The 16,787-nt window shown below is 27.1% G+C and overlaps 1 protein-coding gene and 1 non-coding gene across 2 annotated transcripts; both read left to right on the forward strand.

Moving 5' to 3' along the window:
• The first annotated feature begins 398 nt into the window (after positions 1–398).
• LOC123261100 (inactivation-no-after-potential D protein) lies at positions 399–8,898 on the forward strand. The gene is made up of 16 exons (XM_044722592.1): positions 399–902; positions 3,069–3,173; positions 3,283–3,408; positions 3,480–3,535; positions 3,597–3,789; positions 3,875–3,953; positions 4,044–4,335; positions 4,448–4,517; positions 4,675–4,722; positions 4,795–4,896; positions 7,615–7,686; positions 7,766–7,892; positions 7,961–8,091; positions 8,170–8,328; positions 8,408–8,542; positions 8,669–8,898. Exons 1-16 carry the CDS (start codon positions 774–776, stop codon positions 8,834–8,836), a joined length of 1,992 nt encoding a protein of 663 aa, XP_044578527.1. The 5' UTR covers positions 399–773; the 3' UTR covers positions 8,837–8,898.
• Positions 8,899–14,743: 5,845 nt separating this feature from the next.
• On the forward strand, positions 14,744–14,956 carry LOC123262320. The gene has a single exon (XR_006508912.1). It is a non-coding gene; the product is annotated as a small nucleolar RNA U3 (small nucleolar RNA).
• The last annotated feature ends 1,831 nt before the right edge of the window (positions 14,957–16,787 follow it).

The following is a 16,787-nucleotide window of genomic DNA, read 5'->3' on the forward strand; positions in this document are numbered from 1 at the left end:
ATTATTTATCTAATTTTAGTTAAAAGTGTTATGATTTTTAATTTGACAATTACATCAGTAATAAGAATAGTATATTTCGGGTAGTTAAACTATTATTTCAATAATTTCATGAATTTTTTTAAGGTGTTATTTATTTTGTAACATGAAAAACTTAATGTCAGTTAAATGTAACTACAGTTATAATTAATTCGTTTCAATATTGTGATTATTATTGAAATATAATTACAATATACAACTTTCTGCAATAATTAAATCTAAAAATTTATTATCCGTTGGATCAGCAGCAATAAAATATTTTTTTCTAACAAAAATTTCTTTATATAGGTAAAATTGAGATTCTCGGTGTACTTAAAAGGCTTCATACTCGAAGACTAGTTTATTAGATCAGGCTAAACCAATTTGTTGAATAGAATGTGTGACCATACCTATTGAATTACTTAAGTTGTACAAAACTGTCACATGTATTTTTACTATTTTCCACATTATTTACTATTTTCTACGCGCAATTTATGTGTTTTCATTAAAAAAAGGGTTAATAAATGTAGTTCACTAACTCGGAATGTACTCAGTAATTATTTAAAATAATACCAAGACGAAATTGTATAAGTATAATTGAAGAGTATTAAACTCTAGATAATAAATCTTTGAGGAAGAAAATCGAATTATGATACATAAATTTTCAAAACTCGATATCAATATAAAAAAATAGTTATTAGAGAAATTGATAAAATTTATTGTGAGACTCACTAAATATTTAAGTTAAAATCAGTGCAATGACTCTCTGTCATCAAGAAACGAAAGGCGGGAGTCCTCTTTTTACAAATCATTGGGGACCTGAACGAAGTGTCGTGTTACACAAATCATATGGAGGAAGTTTGGGGTTCAGTATTATTAGTGGAAAGGTATTACATTGTTATGTCAAGTTAAATATTAATCTTAAGTGAACATTTTTTATGTTTTATGTTACAATTATTTTTTAAACTTAGTATTCATAAGTAATTCTAAGTTTAAAATTTTTACTTGGAAAGATTTGAAGTAAATAATGTATTTCAAGTATTTATATGTGTGTGAACTTTTAAAATTTAGCAAATTAGTTCACAGATATCCACGAAGGAAAAAACAGTTGAATCATTATAGTTTATAGTGAATATTTTAATAATTTAGCGCTCGAGAAAAAAAAAACTAGAAAAACTAGAGTTTCAAAATATGATACTGAAATTAACAGACACCTGTCAATTTTTTATGACATCAAAGTTAGCAATCACTTGATTATTTTTTAATTTTTTTTAACAAATAAATCTGTTCCAAAAAATTATTTTTGAAAAATTGCATTTTTAATTTTTTTAAATTTCTACATGTCAATTTTTTTTTATAATTTTTTTGTCATAATTTATTTGTTAAAAAAATTCTTAAAATTATCAAATATCTACTAAATAAATTTTCATTTATTTTTATAATAACTAAATTATTACGAAAAAATACGACCACTAAAATATGAAAATTTTAATGTGTTGTAAGAAGCTGTTAAAAAAGAAGTGCATTAATTGGATAAGAACTAATAATTATAATATATAATTAAGGATAAGTTAATTTTATAATTCTGTTTTTGATAACGTTAATTTACGACGCACTGTATTATTAATATGTAAGTCTAAGTAATTTATGTATAACCGTTATTACAATGTACTGGTTCTGAGTACAGGTATAATTGCACTTCTTTAGATTTTTTTTTTCTTCCCAGAAAAAAAAAATAAAAGAAAACGTCAAATATCTGCTAATTTCAGTATCATTTTTACAAAATCTTTGAGAAATACATTTTAAAACTGTAAAAATCAATACTTAGAATTGTACATTATAAAAATGTTATTTAAAACTATAATTTTTGCAGTTTTAAAATGTACTTCTTACAAAGTTTATGAAACTATAACTTTTCCAGGTTCTTGCTCGGAGTATTTTCTCGTAACAAAATTTTTGCTACCCGAGTAAAAACAGAATTCCGCCGCACCACCGCCGCAACACCGCTGCACGGCTTTTTAAGAGCCGCACCACCGCTGCACTACAGCCGTGACAATTTTGGTTATTTTATAAGTGCCGTATCACCGCCGCACCACCGCCGTGACAAGTAAAGAATTTATCTATTCGCCGTACTACCGCCGCACCAGCGCCGTGACAAGTAAATAAATTTCTATTCGCCGCACCACCGCTGCACCACCGCCGCACCACAGCTGTGACGCGTCCGGGTAAAAATAAAATTATTAATTTTTACGAAAAAATAATAAATTTCGTTCGACCGCCGCACCACCTCTGCACCACCGCCGCACCATACCACTGTTTGATGGTATATACATTGAAATAATATATTCGTTGATCATTCAAATAGCTTAACTAAATTTTTTAAGTTAAGTATGGCTTGCAGTGCAGTTGGCAATGTTCGAGACTTCCGTGCAGACGATCCAGGTTCGAATCCCATCACAGTTCAATTTTTAAAATTCTTTCAGAGTATTTCGATAGGCGTACCGCTTCTGTGCAACCCGAGGACGAAATTAAAAATCTACATCAACAATACGACTAAAAAAATCAATAATTTCGCGGTGCTTTGGCCTGATTTAAAAAAAATTTTTTTTTTTAATATTAGGCATATTCGATTAAAAGGAGGTTGATCAATAGGTCTTACATAAAGATTTCTAGTCGCATTATTTATTAATTAATTATTGCGTGATAAATTAATTATGATACCATTTTTTGTGAAATTGTAGGTATGATTTAGCATTGGTGCGGCGGTGGTGCAGCGGTAGTGCGGCGATGCTAGGGGGAGTAAATTTTTAGCGTGCGGCGTAATAGTCCACCAAACGGCGGTCGTGCAGCGGTGGTGCGGCGGTATGGTGCGGCGGTGGTGCAGCGGTGGTGCGGCGGTCGAACGAAATTTATTATTTTTCCGTAAAAAATAATAATTTCATTTTTACTCGGGTATAAATTGTCAAAATTAAATTATTTTTTTCCGTGTTTAAAATGATTTGTAGTTTAAACATTAAATTCTTTATTTCAAAATAAATTTTAATTTATTACAGATAGAAATAAGTAGTGAAAATGCAAGCCCTCCAGAACAAATATGTGGTATATTCATCAAAAGTGTTGAGCCCAATAGTCCAGCAGGAGAAAGTAAACAGTTATCGGTAATTTAATAGAATCCTATGCAATCATAATGAATAAATTCCATTTTAATATAAATTGATAAAAACCGAATTATTAAAATAAAGCGAAGGTTTTAAAAAATAATTTCAGATTGGAGACAGAATTTTAGAAGCTAATAATGAAGATTTAAGAACTGTGCCATATGAATTTGCTGTTAATGTAATTAAAAATTCCGGTGATACGCTGCGATTGGTATTACAGTCTTTCATATCATCGGTATGTATAAATATTTCATTGAAGTAAAAAGTATACCTATACTCTCATAAATAATGTTGGATTTTAAATAGGAAAATAACAATGTAAATAAAAATCCACCTGTATCTCGTCGTTCAACGGTAAAAAGGTATACAAAAATTATTAATCGATAAAAAATAGATAACAAAATAAATTTGTTTAATTTTTAGATCAATAAAAATTTTAGATAAATCTAAATCTGTTATGAAATCACAAAGCATCGAAGGTCCCACGGAAGCCACAAGCAATCATGTTGAGGAAGGTCAGAAAGAGAAAAAAAAGTATAGCTCCGGAAGCGATTCTGAAAGTGAAGAAGATGAGCGGCAATTGGAAGGAAATGTCATTACAGCAAGTGGAAAAGAAGTTAGTTATCTTTTTTATACATTTATTCTCATTTTTACAAGCTTAAGTCTCTAAAATAAATATTTATGCACATATATATAATTAGATATCTAGGAAAAGTGCTGCTTATCTCAAAAAAACTGCAACGGATCAAGAAGAAGAAGACGATTATGGATATACGATGAGTAAGTACTGGATTTTTTTTCTTTTTTAACTTAAAACTATATAATTAACAATTTAGATAAATTTATTAATAATATTTTAATTTTTTATAGTGAAAATCAATAAAAAGTACAAAAATTTAGGAAATAATGTCATATTGGTAAGATTAGAGAAAGAAGGCCGAGATTATGGAATAGCTCTTGCTGGTCACAGCGATAGAAAGAAAATGAGTACTTTTATTTGTGGTTTGAATCCAAAAGGCGCAGCATATAAAACTGGACTATTTAAAGTAGGGGATGAAATTATAGAGGTAAATGGCCAAGTTTTGAAAGGACGATGTCATTTAAACTCTGTAGTTGTAATTAGAAAACTACTCGACACTACATTGACCATGATTTTATATCGGTAAGTGACAAATCAACTTTATCAATTTAATATAAATCAATAGATAAGGTACTTATACAATTTTATAATTAATATGATTGATTAATTATAACTTATAACTGTAATAATTCAGGTCACCTAAACAAAATGATTATGTAGCAATAGATGAAGTTCATCAGTTTCCTCCTACACTAGAAGAGAGTGTAAGTTATATATAATTTAAAAAATTTCATTTTTTATAAAATTTTATTTTCATACTTTAACTGGATAGTGTGTAATAAAAATCAGTATATAATATTTTGGATAAAAAAAATTCATTACACAGTAGCGAAGTTTCTTAAAAAAAATTTTTTCTTTTAGGATTTATACAGTCAATATGAGAATGTCCATACAGTAACCGTAAAAAAGGTACGGCTTATTATCTTATTAACTAAATTAAAAAATATTATCTTATAGATAACATTATTATTATTTATAAAGGGTACATATGGAATGGGTATTATGATAATTCACGGTAAACATCCTGAATTAGGACAAGGTATATTTGTATCTGATATTCAAGAAGGAAGTACAGCAGAAGTGGTAAATATAAAATTTAAAAATTAATAATCTTTTAAGTCCGAATTTTAATTTAATAAATTATTGCTGTAACTAATTATTAATGAAAAATTGAAATTACTTTCGTCTTACTTAACATATTAGGTACCTTTCATAAGTCAACATCTCCCTTTATTGCAGGTCATGACTATCTGTATTGTGAATATCATCTAAACTGTCCTAAACTACCAGATAAATTTATAACTTTTAGAAATTACAAAAATTGTGATCATGATGCTTTAGCAAATGCCTTAGTTATTGCCTTAAAATTTGATGATATTATTATAAAAAATTCTGATCCAAACGAATTGCTTGATCTATTTTTAAGTCGAGTTTTAGAGATATTAAACAAATATGCCCCTGAAATTACCATTAAAGTGACTGGAAATTCAAACTCTTGGATTACCAAAGAACTTAAATATAAATGTCATGAGCGTGATTTTCTCTATAAGAGAGCAAAAAGAACTAAAAATCAAGATTTACTTGCTCTTTATAAGGATATGAGAAAGAAACTAAAATTAGAATTAAATAATGCTCGTGAAAACTACTTAAAAAGTCAACTAACTACTGTATCACCTGGTAAAACAATTTGGAATAAACTCAAACGCCTAGGACTAATAAAGACAAAACAAACTTCACCCCTGAATTACTTTGATGCGAGTCTTTTAAATGAACATTATGCTAATATAGTAAGGAAACATCCACCTTGTGATATTAACTTTGTAAATTCATTATCTTCCCTATATCACAAAAAAGTTGATTGCTCCTTTAAGTGGCACCAAATAGATATTGTTGATGTGACAAAAGCTCTACATCTAACACTTCAAAAGACAAAAGGGAAAAGTCCTGATGGCTTAAATCTGAGTTGGTTACGTGATCATATACCGCAAATATCTTTATTCTTAACTTTTCTGTTTAATCGTTCACTTGAGTCAGGTATCTTCCCAGATATTTGGAAAATGGTTTTATTATACCGCTAAGCAAAGTTAGTCCACCAAAGTCTCCGTCTGATACGCGTCCAATTGCAAATTTATCGCACTTAAGCAAAGTATTCGAACGTATTATAGCAAATCAAGTAGTTGAATACTTAGAAGAAAATAATTTGCTTGACAAATATCAATCTGGATTCAGAAAGTTCCATAGTACTCAATCAGCCCTTCTTAAGCTCACTGAGGATATCAGATGTGCAATAGATAGAGGTGAATTAACTCTGTTGGTATTATTTGACCTTAGCAAGGCTTTTGATTATGTCAACCCGAAGGTGATATTAGTAGCGTTATTTGAACTAGGTTTTTCGATTGAAACTGTGACTTGGTTTCTCTCTTACTTGTCAAATCGCTCACAATCAATATTAAACGATCTAAACCACCCATTAGAGTTCCTTGATATAACATCGGGCGTACCCCAAGGTTCAGTCCTAGGGCCTATATTATTTTTAATAGTCATAAATCTGGTAGTACGACAAATTACTCACTGTAAATATGGTCTGTTTGCCGACGACAAATATATATATTATCATTTTAAACCTACTTCAGTAATCGAAGCAATTAGATTAGTAACAATTGATGCACAGGGGATAGCTGATTGGGCTAAAGATCATGGATTACAGGTAAACTTAAATAAAACAAAATCTTTGATAATAGGGTCAAACAGTAAACTAAAATCATTAAACATTGACTCGCTACCACCCATTATTATCAACAATGTTCCTTTACCGTATGTAAGCCAAACAAAATGTCTGGGTTTATCGTTAAATAATGATCTCTTGTGGAAAAATTATGTTTCACAAACTGTTAGAAAAGTAAATACTGCTCTATATACATTAAAAAGTCGGAAGAATATTTATACTACTGCTATCAGAAAACTTCTAGTCACTGCAACTATTCTTCCTCTTATTGATTATTGTACTGTAGTGCTTATTGATGCCACAGCTGACAACAATTTAAAATTACAGCGAGCATTAAATAGTTCAATACGATTTATTTATAATCTAAAGAAAGATGAACATATTACTCCGTACAGACGTAAATTAAATTGGTTATCTGTGAAGTCAAGACGTCTATATTATTTAATCACTTATTATTATAAACTATTGCAAACAGGAAAACCTAGTTACCTTAGGGAACTATTTGTTGAAGATGAAGCTAGACGTTCTGAAAGATTAGCTATAAAAACGAATAATGTAAATTTTGAATTGCCAAATTTTTCTACAAATTATCTTGAAAATTCATTTGTAGTAACTACAATACGTTTGTGGCAAAATTTACCTGCAGAAATTGCAAATGCAAGCAGTCTAGAAGTGTTTAAAATAAAGATCTATGACTATTTCTTGGAACTTGACTTTCAGTAAATTACCTTCACGTTGGCTTCTGTATATATTCTAATATTCTTACAAACTATTGTTACTTACTAGTCAAAGCAACTACCATTATATTGTTAAATACGTGGATTAGAATAAATATTACATTGTTATTTATTAAATCAAATTTAATCTAAATTAAAACAAAAGTTAAATCTAAAATAAAATTATAATTGTTATTTTATAAATAAGATTTTGATGTACACCTACACCTAAGTTTATTACTTTGTATTAAAATTCTAAGTGAAAATTTATAAAACTATGTACAAACCTTTGCCATTCGGCTAATTGCCTTGGCATATTAAATAAATACATACATACATACATACATATTATTTTTACAGGCTGGTCTTCAAGTTGGTGATTTACTATTAGGAGTTAATTCTGATACTTTGTTGGATACCAAACAGGATGAAGTAATAAAAAAAAAATACATCATAATTGAACCCAGTTTTTAATATATTTATGATACTGATAAAAATATATGAATTGCAGGCTACAAATATTCTTAAACAATGTGAAGGGTTGGTAACATTAATAGTATGTAGTCCCAAAGGTAAAGAACCTCCACAAAGTGTCCCACAGGAAACTCAAGGAAGCGATAAACCTGCTGGAGCTGCTGGTTAGTATGATTGATAAGCCTAGTATATTACTCTATATAATCTATTAATTAGTGTAATGGTTTCTTAGCTCCTGAAGGAGAAAAACCGAAACCGGTAGAACCACCGAAGCCTGTTAAAAAACAAATGAATATAGAATTTTCAAAATCAAATGATAAACCTCTTGGATTTACAATTGTTGGTGGAAATAATACACCAATTGTAAGTTTTTTTATTAAGTTTGTGAAGACAAATGACAAAAAGAAATTTATTTCAAACGAAAATTTTTTATTGTTTCAGGGTGCTATATTTGTTTTGGATGTCAATTCAGATACTCCAATCGGCACAGAAGATACTTTCTTGCAAAAAGGTGATCAAATTCTTGAAGTTGGAGCTGAGAAATTCAATAATGTTGATAATCATAAAGCAACATTAACAATTATAGGCGCTACTGGAACTGTAATTATTTTAATACAATAGAATATTTATAAATAAAAAACTATAAGTCATTATTTTAAAACATGATAAAATTATTTAGGTAAAAATGGTTATATATCGCGATGAAAAATACATTGAAGAATTTGAAGTTGAATTGCAGAAAAAAGCTGGAAAACCATTAGGTTTATATCTTAAAGGCTATAAAGACGGAAAAGGAGCTTACATATCCGAATTGGTAAGAGAAAATACATGAATATGTTATATAAATTATGTTTAGTAGAAATTTGGATTTTAAAGTCATGTATTCATCTAACAAAGAGTCTTTAGAGTATTTTAAAGAGCTTTTGTTTTAATTTGGTAGCTCGCCGGTGGAACTGCATTAGAATCCGGTAAATTGGCCTACGGAGATCGTATAGTTGGAGTTTGTGGAGATGATGTTAAAGAAAAACCTATTGAAGAGATTGTGATTTTGATAAAAGTAGCGAATCCGGTGAAACTTAAAATACAAAGATACAAAGTGAATAAATAAATAAAAGTAAATTACATGTTATAAATTTTTGAATTTAAGAATAAAAAATAAAATTCACTTGATTCATTAACTATTCATACCTAGTATATATCAATTGATTTTTTAAAAATACTAAAATATAATTTAGAAACCTGTTTGTGGAAGTAAAAAGATATTTTTTATTTTTGGACCAGTTTAATATTTAGATACAATTATGTATAGCATATAATATCATATCATTGGTAAATGTAGAACTACAAAAAGTATACATCAGAATTTTCGTAAACTGATTCAGCAGCAACTCGGGCTTCTGCTTCACGTTAAAGGATACCAAGTACGAGAACATCAGACCAATGATGAAGCATAGGAATGCTCAATGCCAAACTACAAAGCTATGAATAGTATATTGACTCACATGAGTCTATAATACCCGATTGCAGTTTATCCAGAGAGATAATTACTTGGTGGAACGGGTGACAAAATTTCGATTGTCCATGATAAGGGGCTTATAAGCTCTATAGAACAATATATCGGTACCCAAGTTCTAAGATGTTGTGACTTACAAAATTTTATAGCTTGACTTTTTTTTTAATGGAATCACAACAATATCCCAAGAGGCACAAACATTTTTTTGGTATCCTAGGCGTCACAAAATGAAATGTTAACTTTTTGGGAGATTTTATTTAACAAGAAGTCAGAAATTTATAATTCTCAACTTAAATTAAACAAAGCATCACCAAAAAATTTTTTGTGCCGCTTGGGATTGTTTTGTTTAATTTAAGTTGACAATTATAAATTTCTGACTTCTTGTTAAATAAAGTCTCCCAAAAAGTCAACAATTTTTTTTGTGACGCTTGGGATTATGCACCTCAAATCAAATATTTAGAGGTCAAATTATTTAATAACTATTTTTAAATAAATATTTTCATCTATCGAATCCCATTTAATCAATGTTAAAAATAAACTGTTGTTACCGTCTGCTGTGAAATTTTATAAGCATAGGTCACGACTTTATAGAACGTAGGCATTGATGTTTAAAAAATAACGTCAACACAAGTTCAACGACAACAAAAACTCCAAATATCAAGCTTAAATATGATTATAAAAATATCTAAGCGTTTAATTAGTTAGTTCATATTCATATTCTTTTTTTTCACCTAAATTTTTAAGATTCGTTAATTTTATATAAACATTATTAGCAAAAATGATCTCTTATTAATTGTATAAGTTCTATTGACTTATGAAATAAATCGATGACATTTTAAGAAAAAATAATTTTTTTTAACACTTGGCAAATTTATTCTAGAGTATTATAAAAAGATATAATTTCTGTTAGATGTTCTCTGGTCAAAGCTGGAACGGGCAGTTAAAATTAGTTAAAGGGAATATAGTTACATAAGGTAAAAGCCCCAATATATGATCATGTACCAGTATATGATCACTCCATGTATTTGTATATCTATATTCACAAATATAGGTATACAAATACATGGAGTGATCATATACTGGTACATGATCATATATTGGGGCTTTTACCTTACTTAAAAAAAAAAAAAAAACTAATAGTCAGATTATGTACTTTGCTTGATAAGTAATTCAAACGATACTATTGGACATTGCCATTATAAAAGGCTATAAAAAATACTTGATAAAAAGTACTTATAAAAAAATTAGAATCAATCTCAAATTACATTTTACGCGACTCCAGTGTTCAATGAGAATAGTATTGTATTAAAAAAAAAAAATGAAAAACTACCAACAAGTCAAATTTATTATTCTTATTATTAGTGTTTTATTTTCTTTTGCCAATGCAAAAATAATACACCTTTCGGTAAGTACATTTAAAATAATTACAAACATATATTGACTTTTATTAAAAAAAAATGTGTGTGTGTGCAAGTCATACACGGTAGAAGTGAAACTTTCGAAAAGTACCTGATTAAATATACTCGTTGAAAAGTATTGAAAAAATAAACAGTCCCTTCATGTAAACTGTATATTTAAAATACATAAATAAAGAATTAGGATTATTGAAAACAATTCAAATTTCATCATTTTCAATACTTTTAAATTAGTATTTTCAATCAAGGGTAGGCTACGAGAGATTGAGATATATATAGAGTGTCAGGAGTATTAGGATAAATGTAAGGTTTATTATTTTTCACCGAGCCTAAAAATTATTTAATATTTTAATGGGCTTGTTCAAGTTTACTAAGTTCTTCGCTGGACTGAGCTTAGATTAGTATAACTTGCATTGTTTTTTTTTTTTTTTATAGATATTCTTTAGAGAGAATGTAGTCACTTTTAGTTTTTGGTACATGATCTGCTAAGATCTCCCAAGAACTTAGTAAACTTGAACGAGCCCAATGTAAAAAATTATATTACATATATTACATTAAGTCTCTATATTTTCACATTGAACAAATGACACGAGAGGTTTATAGTAGAGAAACTTTTTGGTTTCATTTAATTTCTGAAATAAAGTACATACTTTAACTTGATATTTTTTGTTAAATTAAAATAAAAAAATTTAGTATTCATCTAGAAGTAATTGATTTTTATGAAATAAATCCAATTTACTGAAACATCTACACAGTAAAAAATTTTGCGTCAAAAAAATTTGCGTTAAAAAATTTTGTGTTAAATATATAACACTTATTTGTATTGATTTAAGAGAATTAACACAAACAATAGTAAATTTCCACATAAGTGTGTTAAATATTTAACGTACATTTTTTTGACGCAAGGACGCAAAATTTTTTACTTTTTTAATAAAAATATTTAAGTACTTTTAATAATCATTACATTGACAATGACTTTAGAATACTCGATAATGATTGTCGTTATCATTTAGTTATATTACGACTTTTTTCAGTCATTAATGACAATAAAAGAATTCAATCGAACGATATCTGAAATAATGACTAAAAAAAACAAAAAGAGACAATAACTAAGTTTTAAATTCAATTTAATATCAAACGAAAAATAAATTCCGTTATCGAAAAATTGGCAAAAAAAAATAAAAATTTCATCATCAAGTTGTTAGGCTTAATATGTTCTATTTTCTAATAATAGAAAATCTAAAATACTAGGTATTGCGTGTTATTCGCTCAATCGTCAAAATTGACTAAAAATTTCAACAGCAATATTGATAAAAAAAAACAACAATATATTTTTTTTTGTTTCTGACAAAAGTATTCGGTGTTATTCAATATGAAGATTTATATTAACTTTAACCCTTCGTCACTCGCGCCATGAGCATTCAAATTCGTATACTTACCATTCAAGGAAAAGTAAGTAGACAATTATTAAAATTTTTTTTCATATTTAAGGTAAAAGCCCCAATAGATGATCATGTACCAGTATATGATCACTCCATGTATTTGTATACCTATATTTGTGAATATAGATATACAAATACATGGAGTGATCATATACTGGTACGTGATCATCTACTGGGGCTTTTACCTTAATCTTATTCTTAAATTTCTCAACACTCATTCGAACAGGCTATAGAAGGAAGATTGTTGTATGAGTGTACTTCAAATTTTGTGGACGTTGAATTTAATCCTTCTCCGTTATTTTATTCAACAATGACTTTTAACAATAATTTTAACTCAGAATGCTTTAAAATTTTTAAAACCAATGAAATAGCAAGAATGACAGTCAGCTGTAATGATTGCACATCTGGATTGAAAGTTTTTACTTTGATTATCACTGAAAGTCACAACAATCCTGAAATTCATGATTTGTACAGTCAAGAAATTGATTGTCGAAGCAACTGATTTTCACATAAAAAAAAACGTACTCATTGTGAAATAACTTTAAGCATAAATTAAAATTTTCAAGTTGATGTATTGATAATAAATATAAATATTGAAAATAAATATCACTTTATTGTTCATTTAACTCTTTAACCCGAATAGCTATTTTTTTTTGTTGCGTTATTTTTGTCAAAGGATTTTTTTTTATTGAATTATCCGAATACCTTGATATGATTATTGATAATCACATTTAATTAATTTAATTACCTCGAAAAATAAAATTTTAAACTTTGAGAAGTCATTCTGGTTTGTAACTTAAAAAAAAAAACTTTATATTTTTTACATTTTTCGAGTGGAATAAAATCACATTGTTGAAAAGGTTGAAGGAATTTTGTATGGTGCCGGCATCGCTGATTGACTTTAGATAACCCATGCGGCACAAATTTCTTTTTATTAAATGTTTTGTTGTATTTAAGTTGACGGTTATTAATTTTTGACTTCTTGTTGAGTAAAATCTACCAAAAAGTCAACATTTTTTTTGTGACACTTGGCAAGATTTTGTTTTTTTTAATTAAAAAAACTTTAAATGCATTTATCTTAGAACTATGTTTTTCTGGTTGATCGTCTGATTCTCCGTCACCACTGACCCGATCTTACTGAAATTCAAATCACATATTTTACATAGTAGTATAGCTATGGTACGAACTATAACCAAATCAAAATTTAAATTTTTACTATTTTTTTAGGGCTAAAAACTGTGAAAAAATCCTCGTTTTCAGTTTTTTTATGTCTTTTGTTTATTCATCAATAAATATCGATCTCTGTAGCTGGTGCAATAACTACTTATATATTGAACGTAAAAAATTTTGGTTTTTGCGTTTTAGATAAACCGTTATCAAAATATCATGTACGAAAAATATAAAAAAAAAAAAAAGATATTTTTTGTGTTATTCAAGAGTGTATTTGTTGAGGTAAATAAATTTTAAATTAATATCTATAACAATTTTTTTTGTATTTCTAGTAAATATTTTATGAATAATTCATAAAAAAAATTGATTAATTACTATTTACTTATTATTTGAAGAACACACAATCGACGTATTTTTTTTTTAATCTCTAAACATTTTCCCCTCTTAACTATAGTATAAAGTATAAAGTAAGTCAAAGATTTGTAAAGAAATAACATCAATAGATAATTCGTCACATTAGTGAACAAATAATGTAAGTACAGTAATTAACTAGAGTAACGAGAAACGAGACATAAAAAAGAAGCTAGTAATAAAAAAACATATTTTTTTACTAAACGTGAGTTTAATTCTATTTTTTTGTATAAAGATGATCAAGTTTCATGATTCCGCAATTATAATTGCGATTTTTTATTTTTTTTCTATAACTATATGTCATGGCTTACACTATCAGGTAGGATTTAATATTCAATATCGTCATAATTTAAATAATAATTTTACTAATTTAATCTATTTTGTAGCTGAACAATAAATTGACATATGAATGTTTATCGGAAAGCGTAAAAGTCAGCTATTCACCTGATTTGTTATTTGCATCACTAATGGTCAATGGCAACGATATACCGGAATGCAAAAAAAAATTCAAGAGAAATGATGGCGTAAAATTTGAGATTAATTTTAATAATTGTTCATTTGGATCGAAGAATTTTTACTTATCGGTCAGCGAACATGACTATAAAACAATGAAAGAAATATTGGAAACAGCAGAAATTAATTGCGTTGATAAAGTGTAAAATCACTTGTACGGTATGTACCTTATGTACATAAATACTTCAATTTATGTGAATGTTAAAATTTTAAAAAATTTCTGTATATCTTGATGAATAAATAAAAGTTTTCAATTAAAAAAAATGTGTTGAAAATTATAAATTTGTACTACCTATTGTTAATTTGAATATTAATAATTTTTCTGTATGAAATTATTGAAAATAAATTTTATTTTATCTTAGTAGAGTTATTATGATTGTCGGGAGATAACAGAGGTCTGTTCCATACAACACGATTCAAATCTCAGCGCATGCGCAATGATCATATAGTTTCGTGTAAAAAGATATAGATGGCCAAAGTCAATTTTTTTTGTTCGTTATACGATACTTGTAATATACATATTATAACCCAAAAAAAAGTCACATTTAATTAAGATCATACTTCACAGGATCATTTCTGTAGTATATCTTCACATCCTCTCTACTCAATTGTGGAGTCGATACAGCCACGATGACGAGGAATAATCCTCTTCTCTGAGCGTGAGGACGACTGATATCTCGATTTTTTTCGAGAAATCAGTCATCGATGATCGTTCACCTCTTGAACTTGTTCAAGAGGCATGAGAAGTGGATATTCTGAGTGGTAATAATAATTTCAAAAAATAAAATCAGGTTTTAAAAATGTCTTTTCATAAAAGTTATAAAATTTATCACTTGAATTCCTCAGCTGATGAATATAACTAAGTCAAAGGATGTAATGATATTAAATTGTTATTAAAATCTTCAGTACAATAAAATGGACAACTCGATCAATATATTTCCAAGTCAAATGAAAATTTATTTAGCAGATATTTGATAATTTTAAGAATTTTTGCAAGAAATAAATTATGATAAAAAAAATTGACATGAAGAAATTTTAAAAAATAAAAAATGCAATTTTTTTAAAATAATTTTTTGGAACAAATTTGTTTGTTAAATAAAACTAAAAAATTGTCAAGTGACAGCTAAATTTTATGTCATCCAAGTCAAAGAATATATTTTTGAATAAGTTCTGGGTACAACTTTGAAAATTTAGAAGTATAGTTAGACAATTAAATTAAATATAAAATAGATATTTTTAGCTTTAAAAATTATATGTAATGCTGAAAAAAAAAATCCATTTATTGACACTTTTTTTTTTTACTCAAAATAATGGTTTTTTATGGATTGTACTTTCGAAAAAGTAAAAAGAAATAAAATAATTTTTTCAAAAATTACAATCCAGAATGATTCCTTAATATAATTTCAGAAATCTTTTCAAGTACTAATCCCATTTTTGCGGTGTTCGATTAATGGATATTTTACCATACATTCTTTAAAAAAATAATATTAAATGTAATAGTTGAATTTAATTATTTCTTAAATGTTAATAAAATAGGCTTTATACTAGATTGTTTATTTTTTATTATAGTTTACCTCATTAGTTACAAAAGAAGTACATAAAAATATAATATTCATATGTGAATAACTTTCTACTGCTTACAATTTTAAATCGAAACTTTTTCACAATTCTTTAACAATGCCACTGTCACGTTCATGTCTTACCTAATAAAAATAGAATTATTTTCGACAATAATTTGGTGTAGTAAAATCCAAACTACTACTTATATTTATCGATCGGATGTAATAAAAATAGCTATCGAATATGTTTATGTTGCAAATAAAAAAAGTAATTAAATTTAAAATAATAATGAATTAATCCTAATTTTTGATTCATTTACAATACGATAATATTTTGGTACAAATAAATTTTCATAATTTTATTTTATGTTTAATAATAATATAAACTAAAATTGGCACACATTTGTAAGGCCTGTTGTAGTCATTAAATAAAATGTAATAATAAAATAAATTTGTTTTTTAATTTGTAAAAAAATTAAATAAATTTTGTTGATTAAAACTTACTCAGAATAAAATTTGTCGTTAAATATTTGCGAAATAATATTAATTTAAAAATGATATTTCATTTTAATATAATATAAAGATTTTCAACTTTCATAATTCAAAATTATTTTGATATAAAAAATTTATAAAAGACATTCTTTAACTTTGCAAACGATTATCATTATCATCACTCAATTCTTTCATCACTCCTCAAAACTACTATAGTATATAATATTCTAGACATGTTTCGTTATTACAAATAACTACAAAATATCAATATGTATTATCAGTGTTTAAAAAACTGAGGAACATATAATTTATTTATACATTTAAAATGATCAAGTTTTTAAATAAATGGAAAAAAAAATTATAAAAACAATAAATGTAGTTTCTCAGTTTTTTATTTACTGTAAATGGTTATTTTTATATACTTAATTTCAACTTGGAATATGTATAATAAAAAAGTATTAAATATACAAAGAATGTGAATAAAATGCATAGCATAGTTTTCAATATTAATGAACGTACAAAGTGAAAAACTATACAGGCAAAC

Source organism: Cotesia glomerata, linkage group LG3 (assembly GCF_020080835.1).
Source record: "Cotesia glomerata isolate CgM1 linkage group LG3, MPM_Cglom_v2.3, whole genome shotgun sequence".
In the NCBI taxonomy this organism is placed as follows: Eukaryota; Metazoa; Arthropoda; class Insecta; order Hymenoptera; family Braconidae; genus Cotesia; species Cotesia glomerata.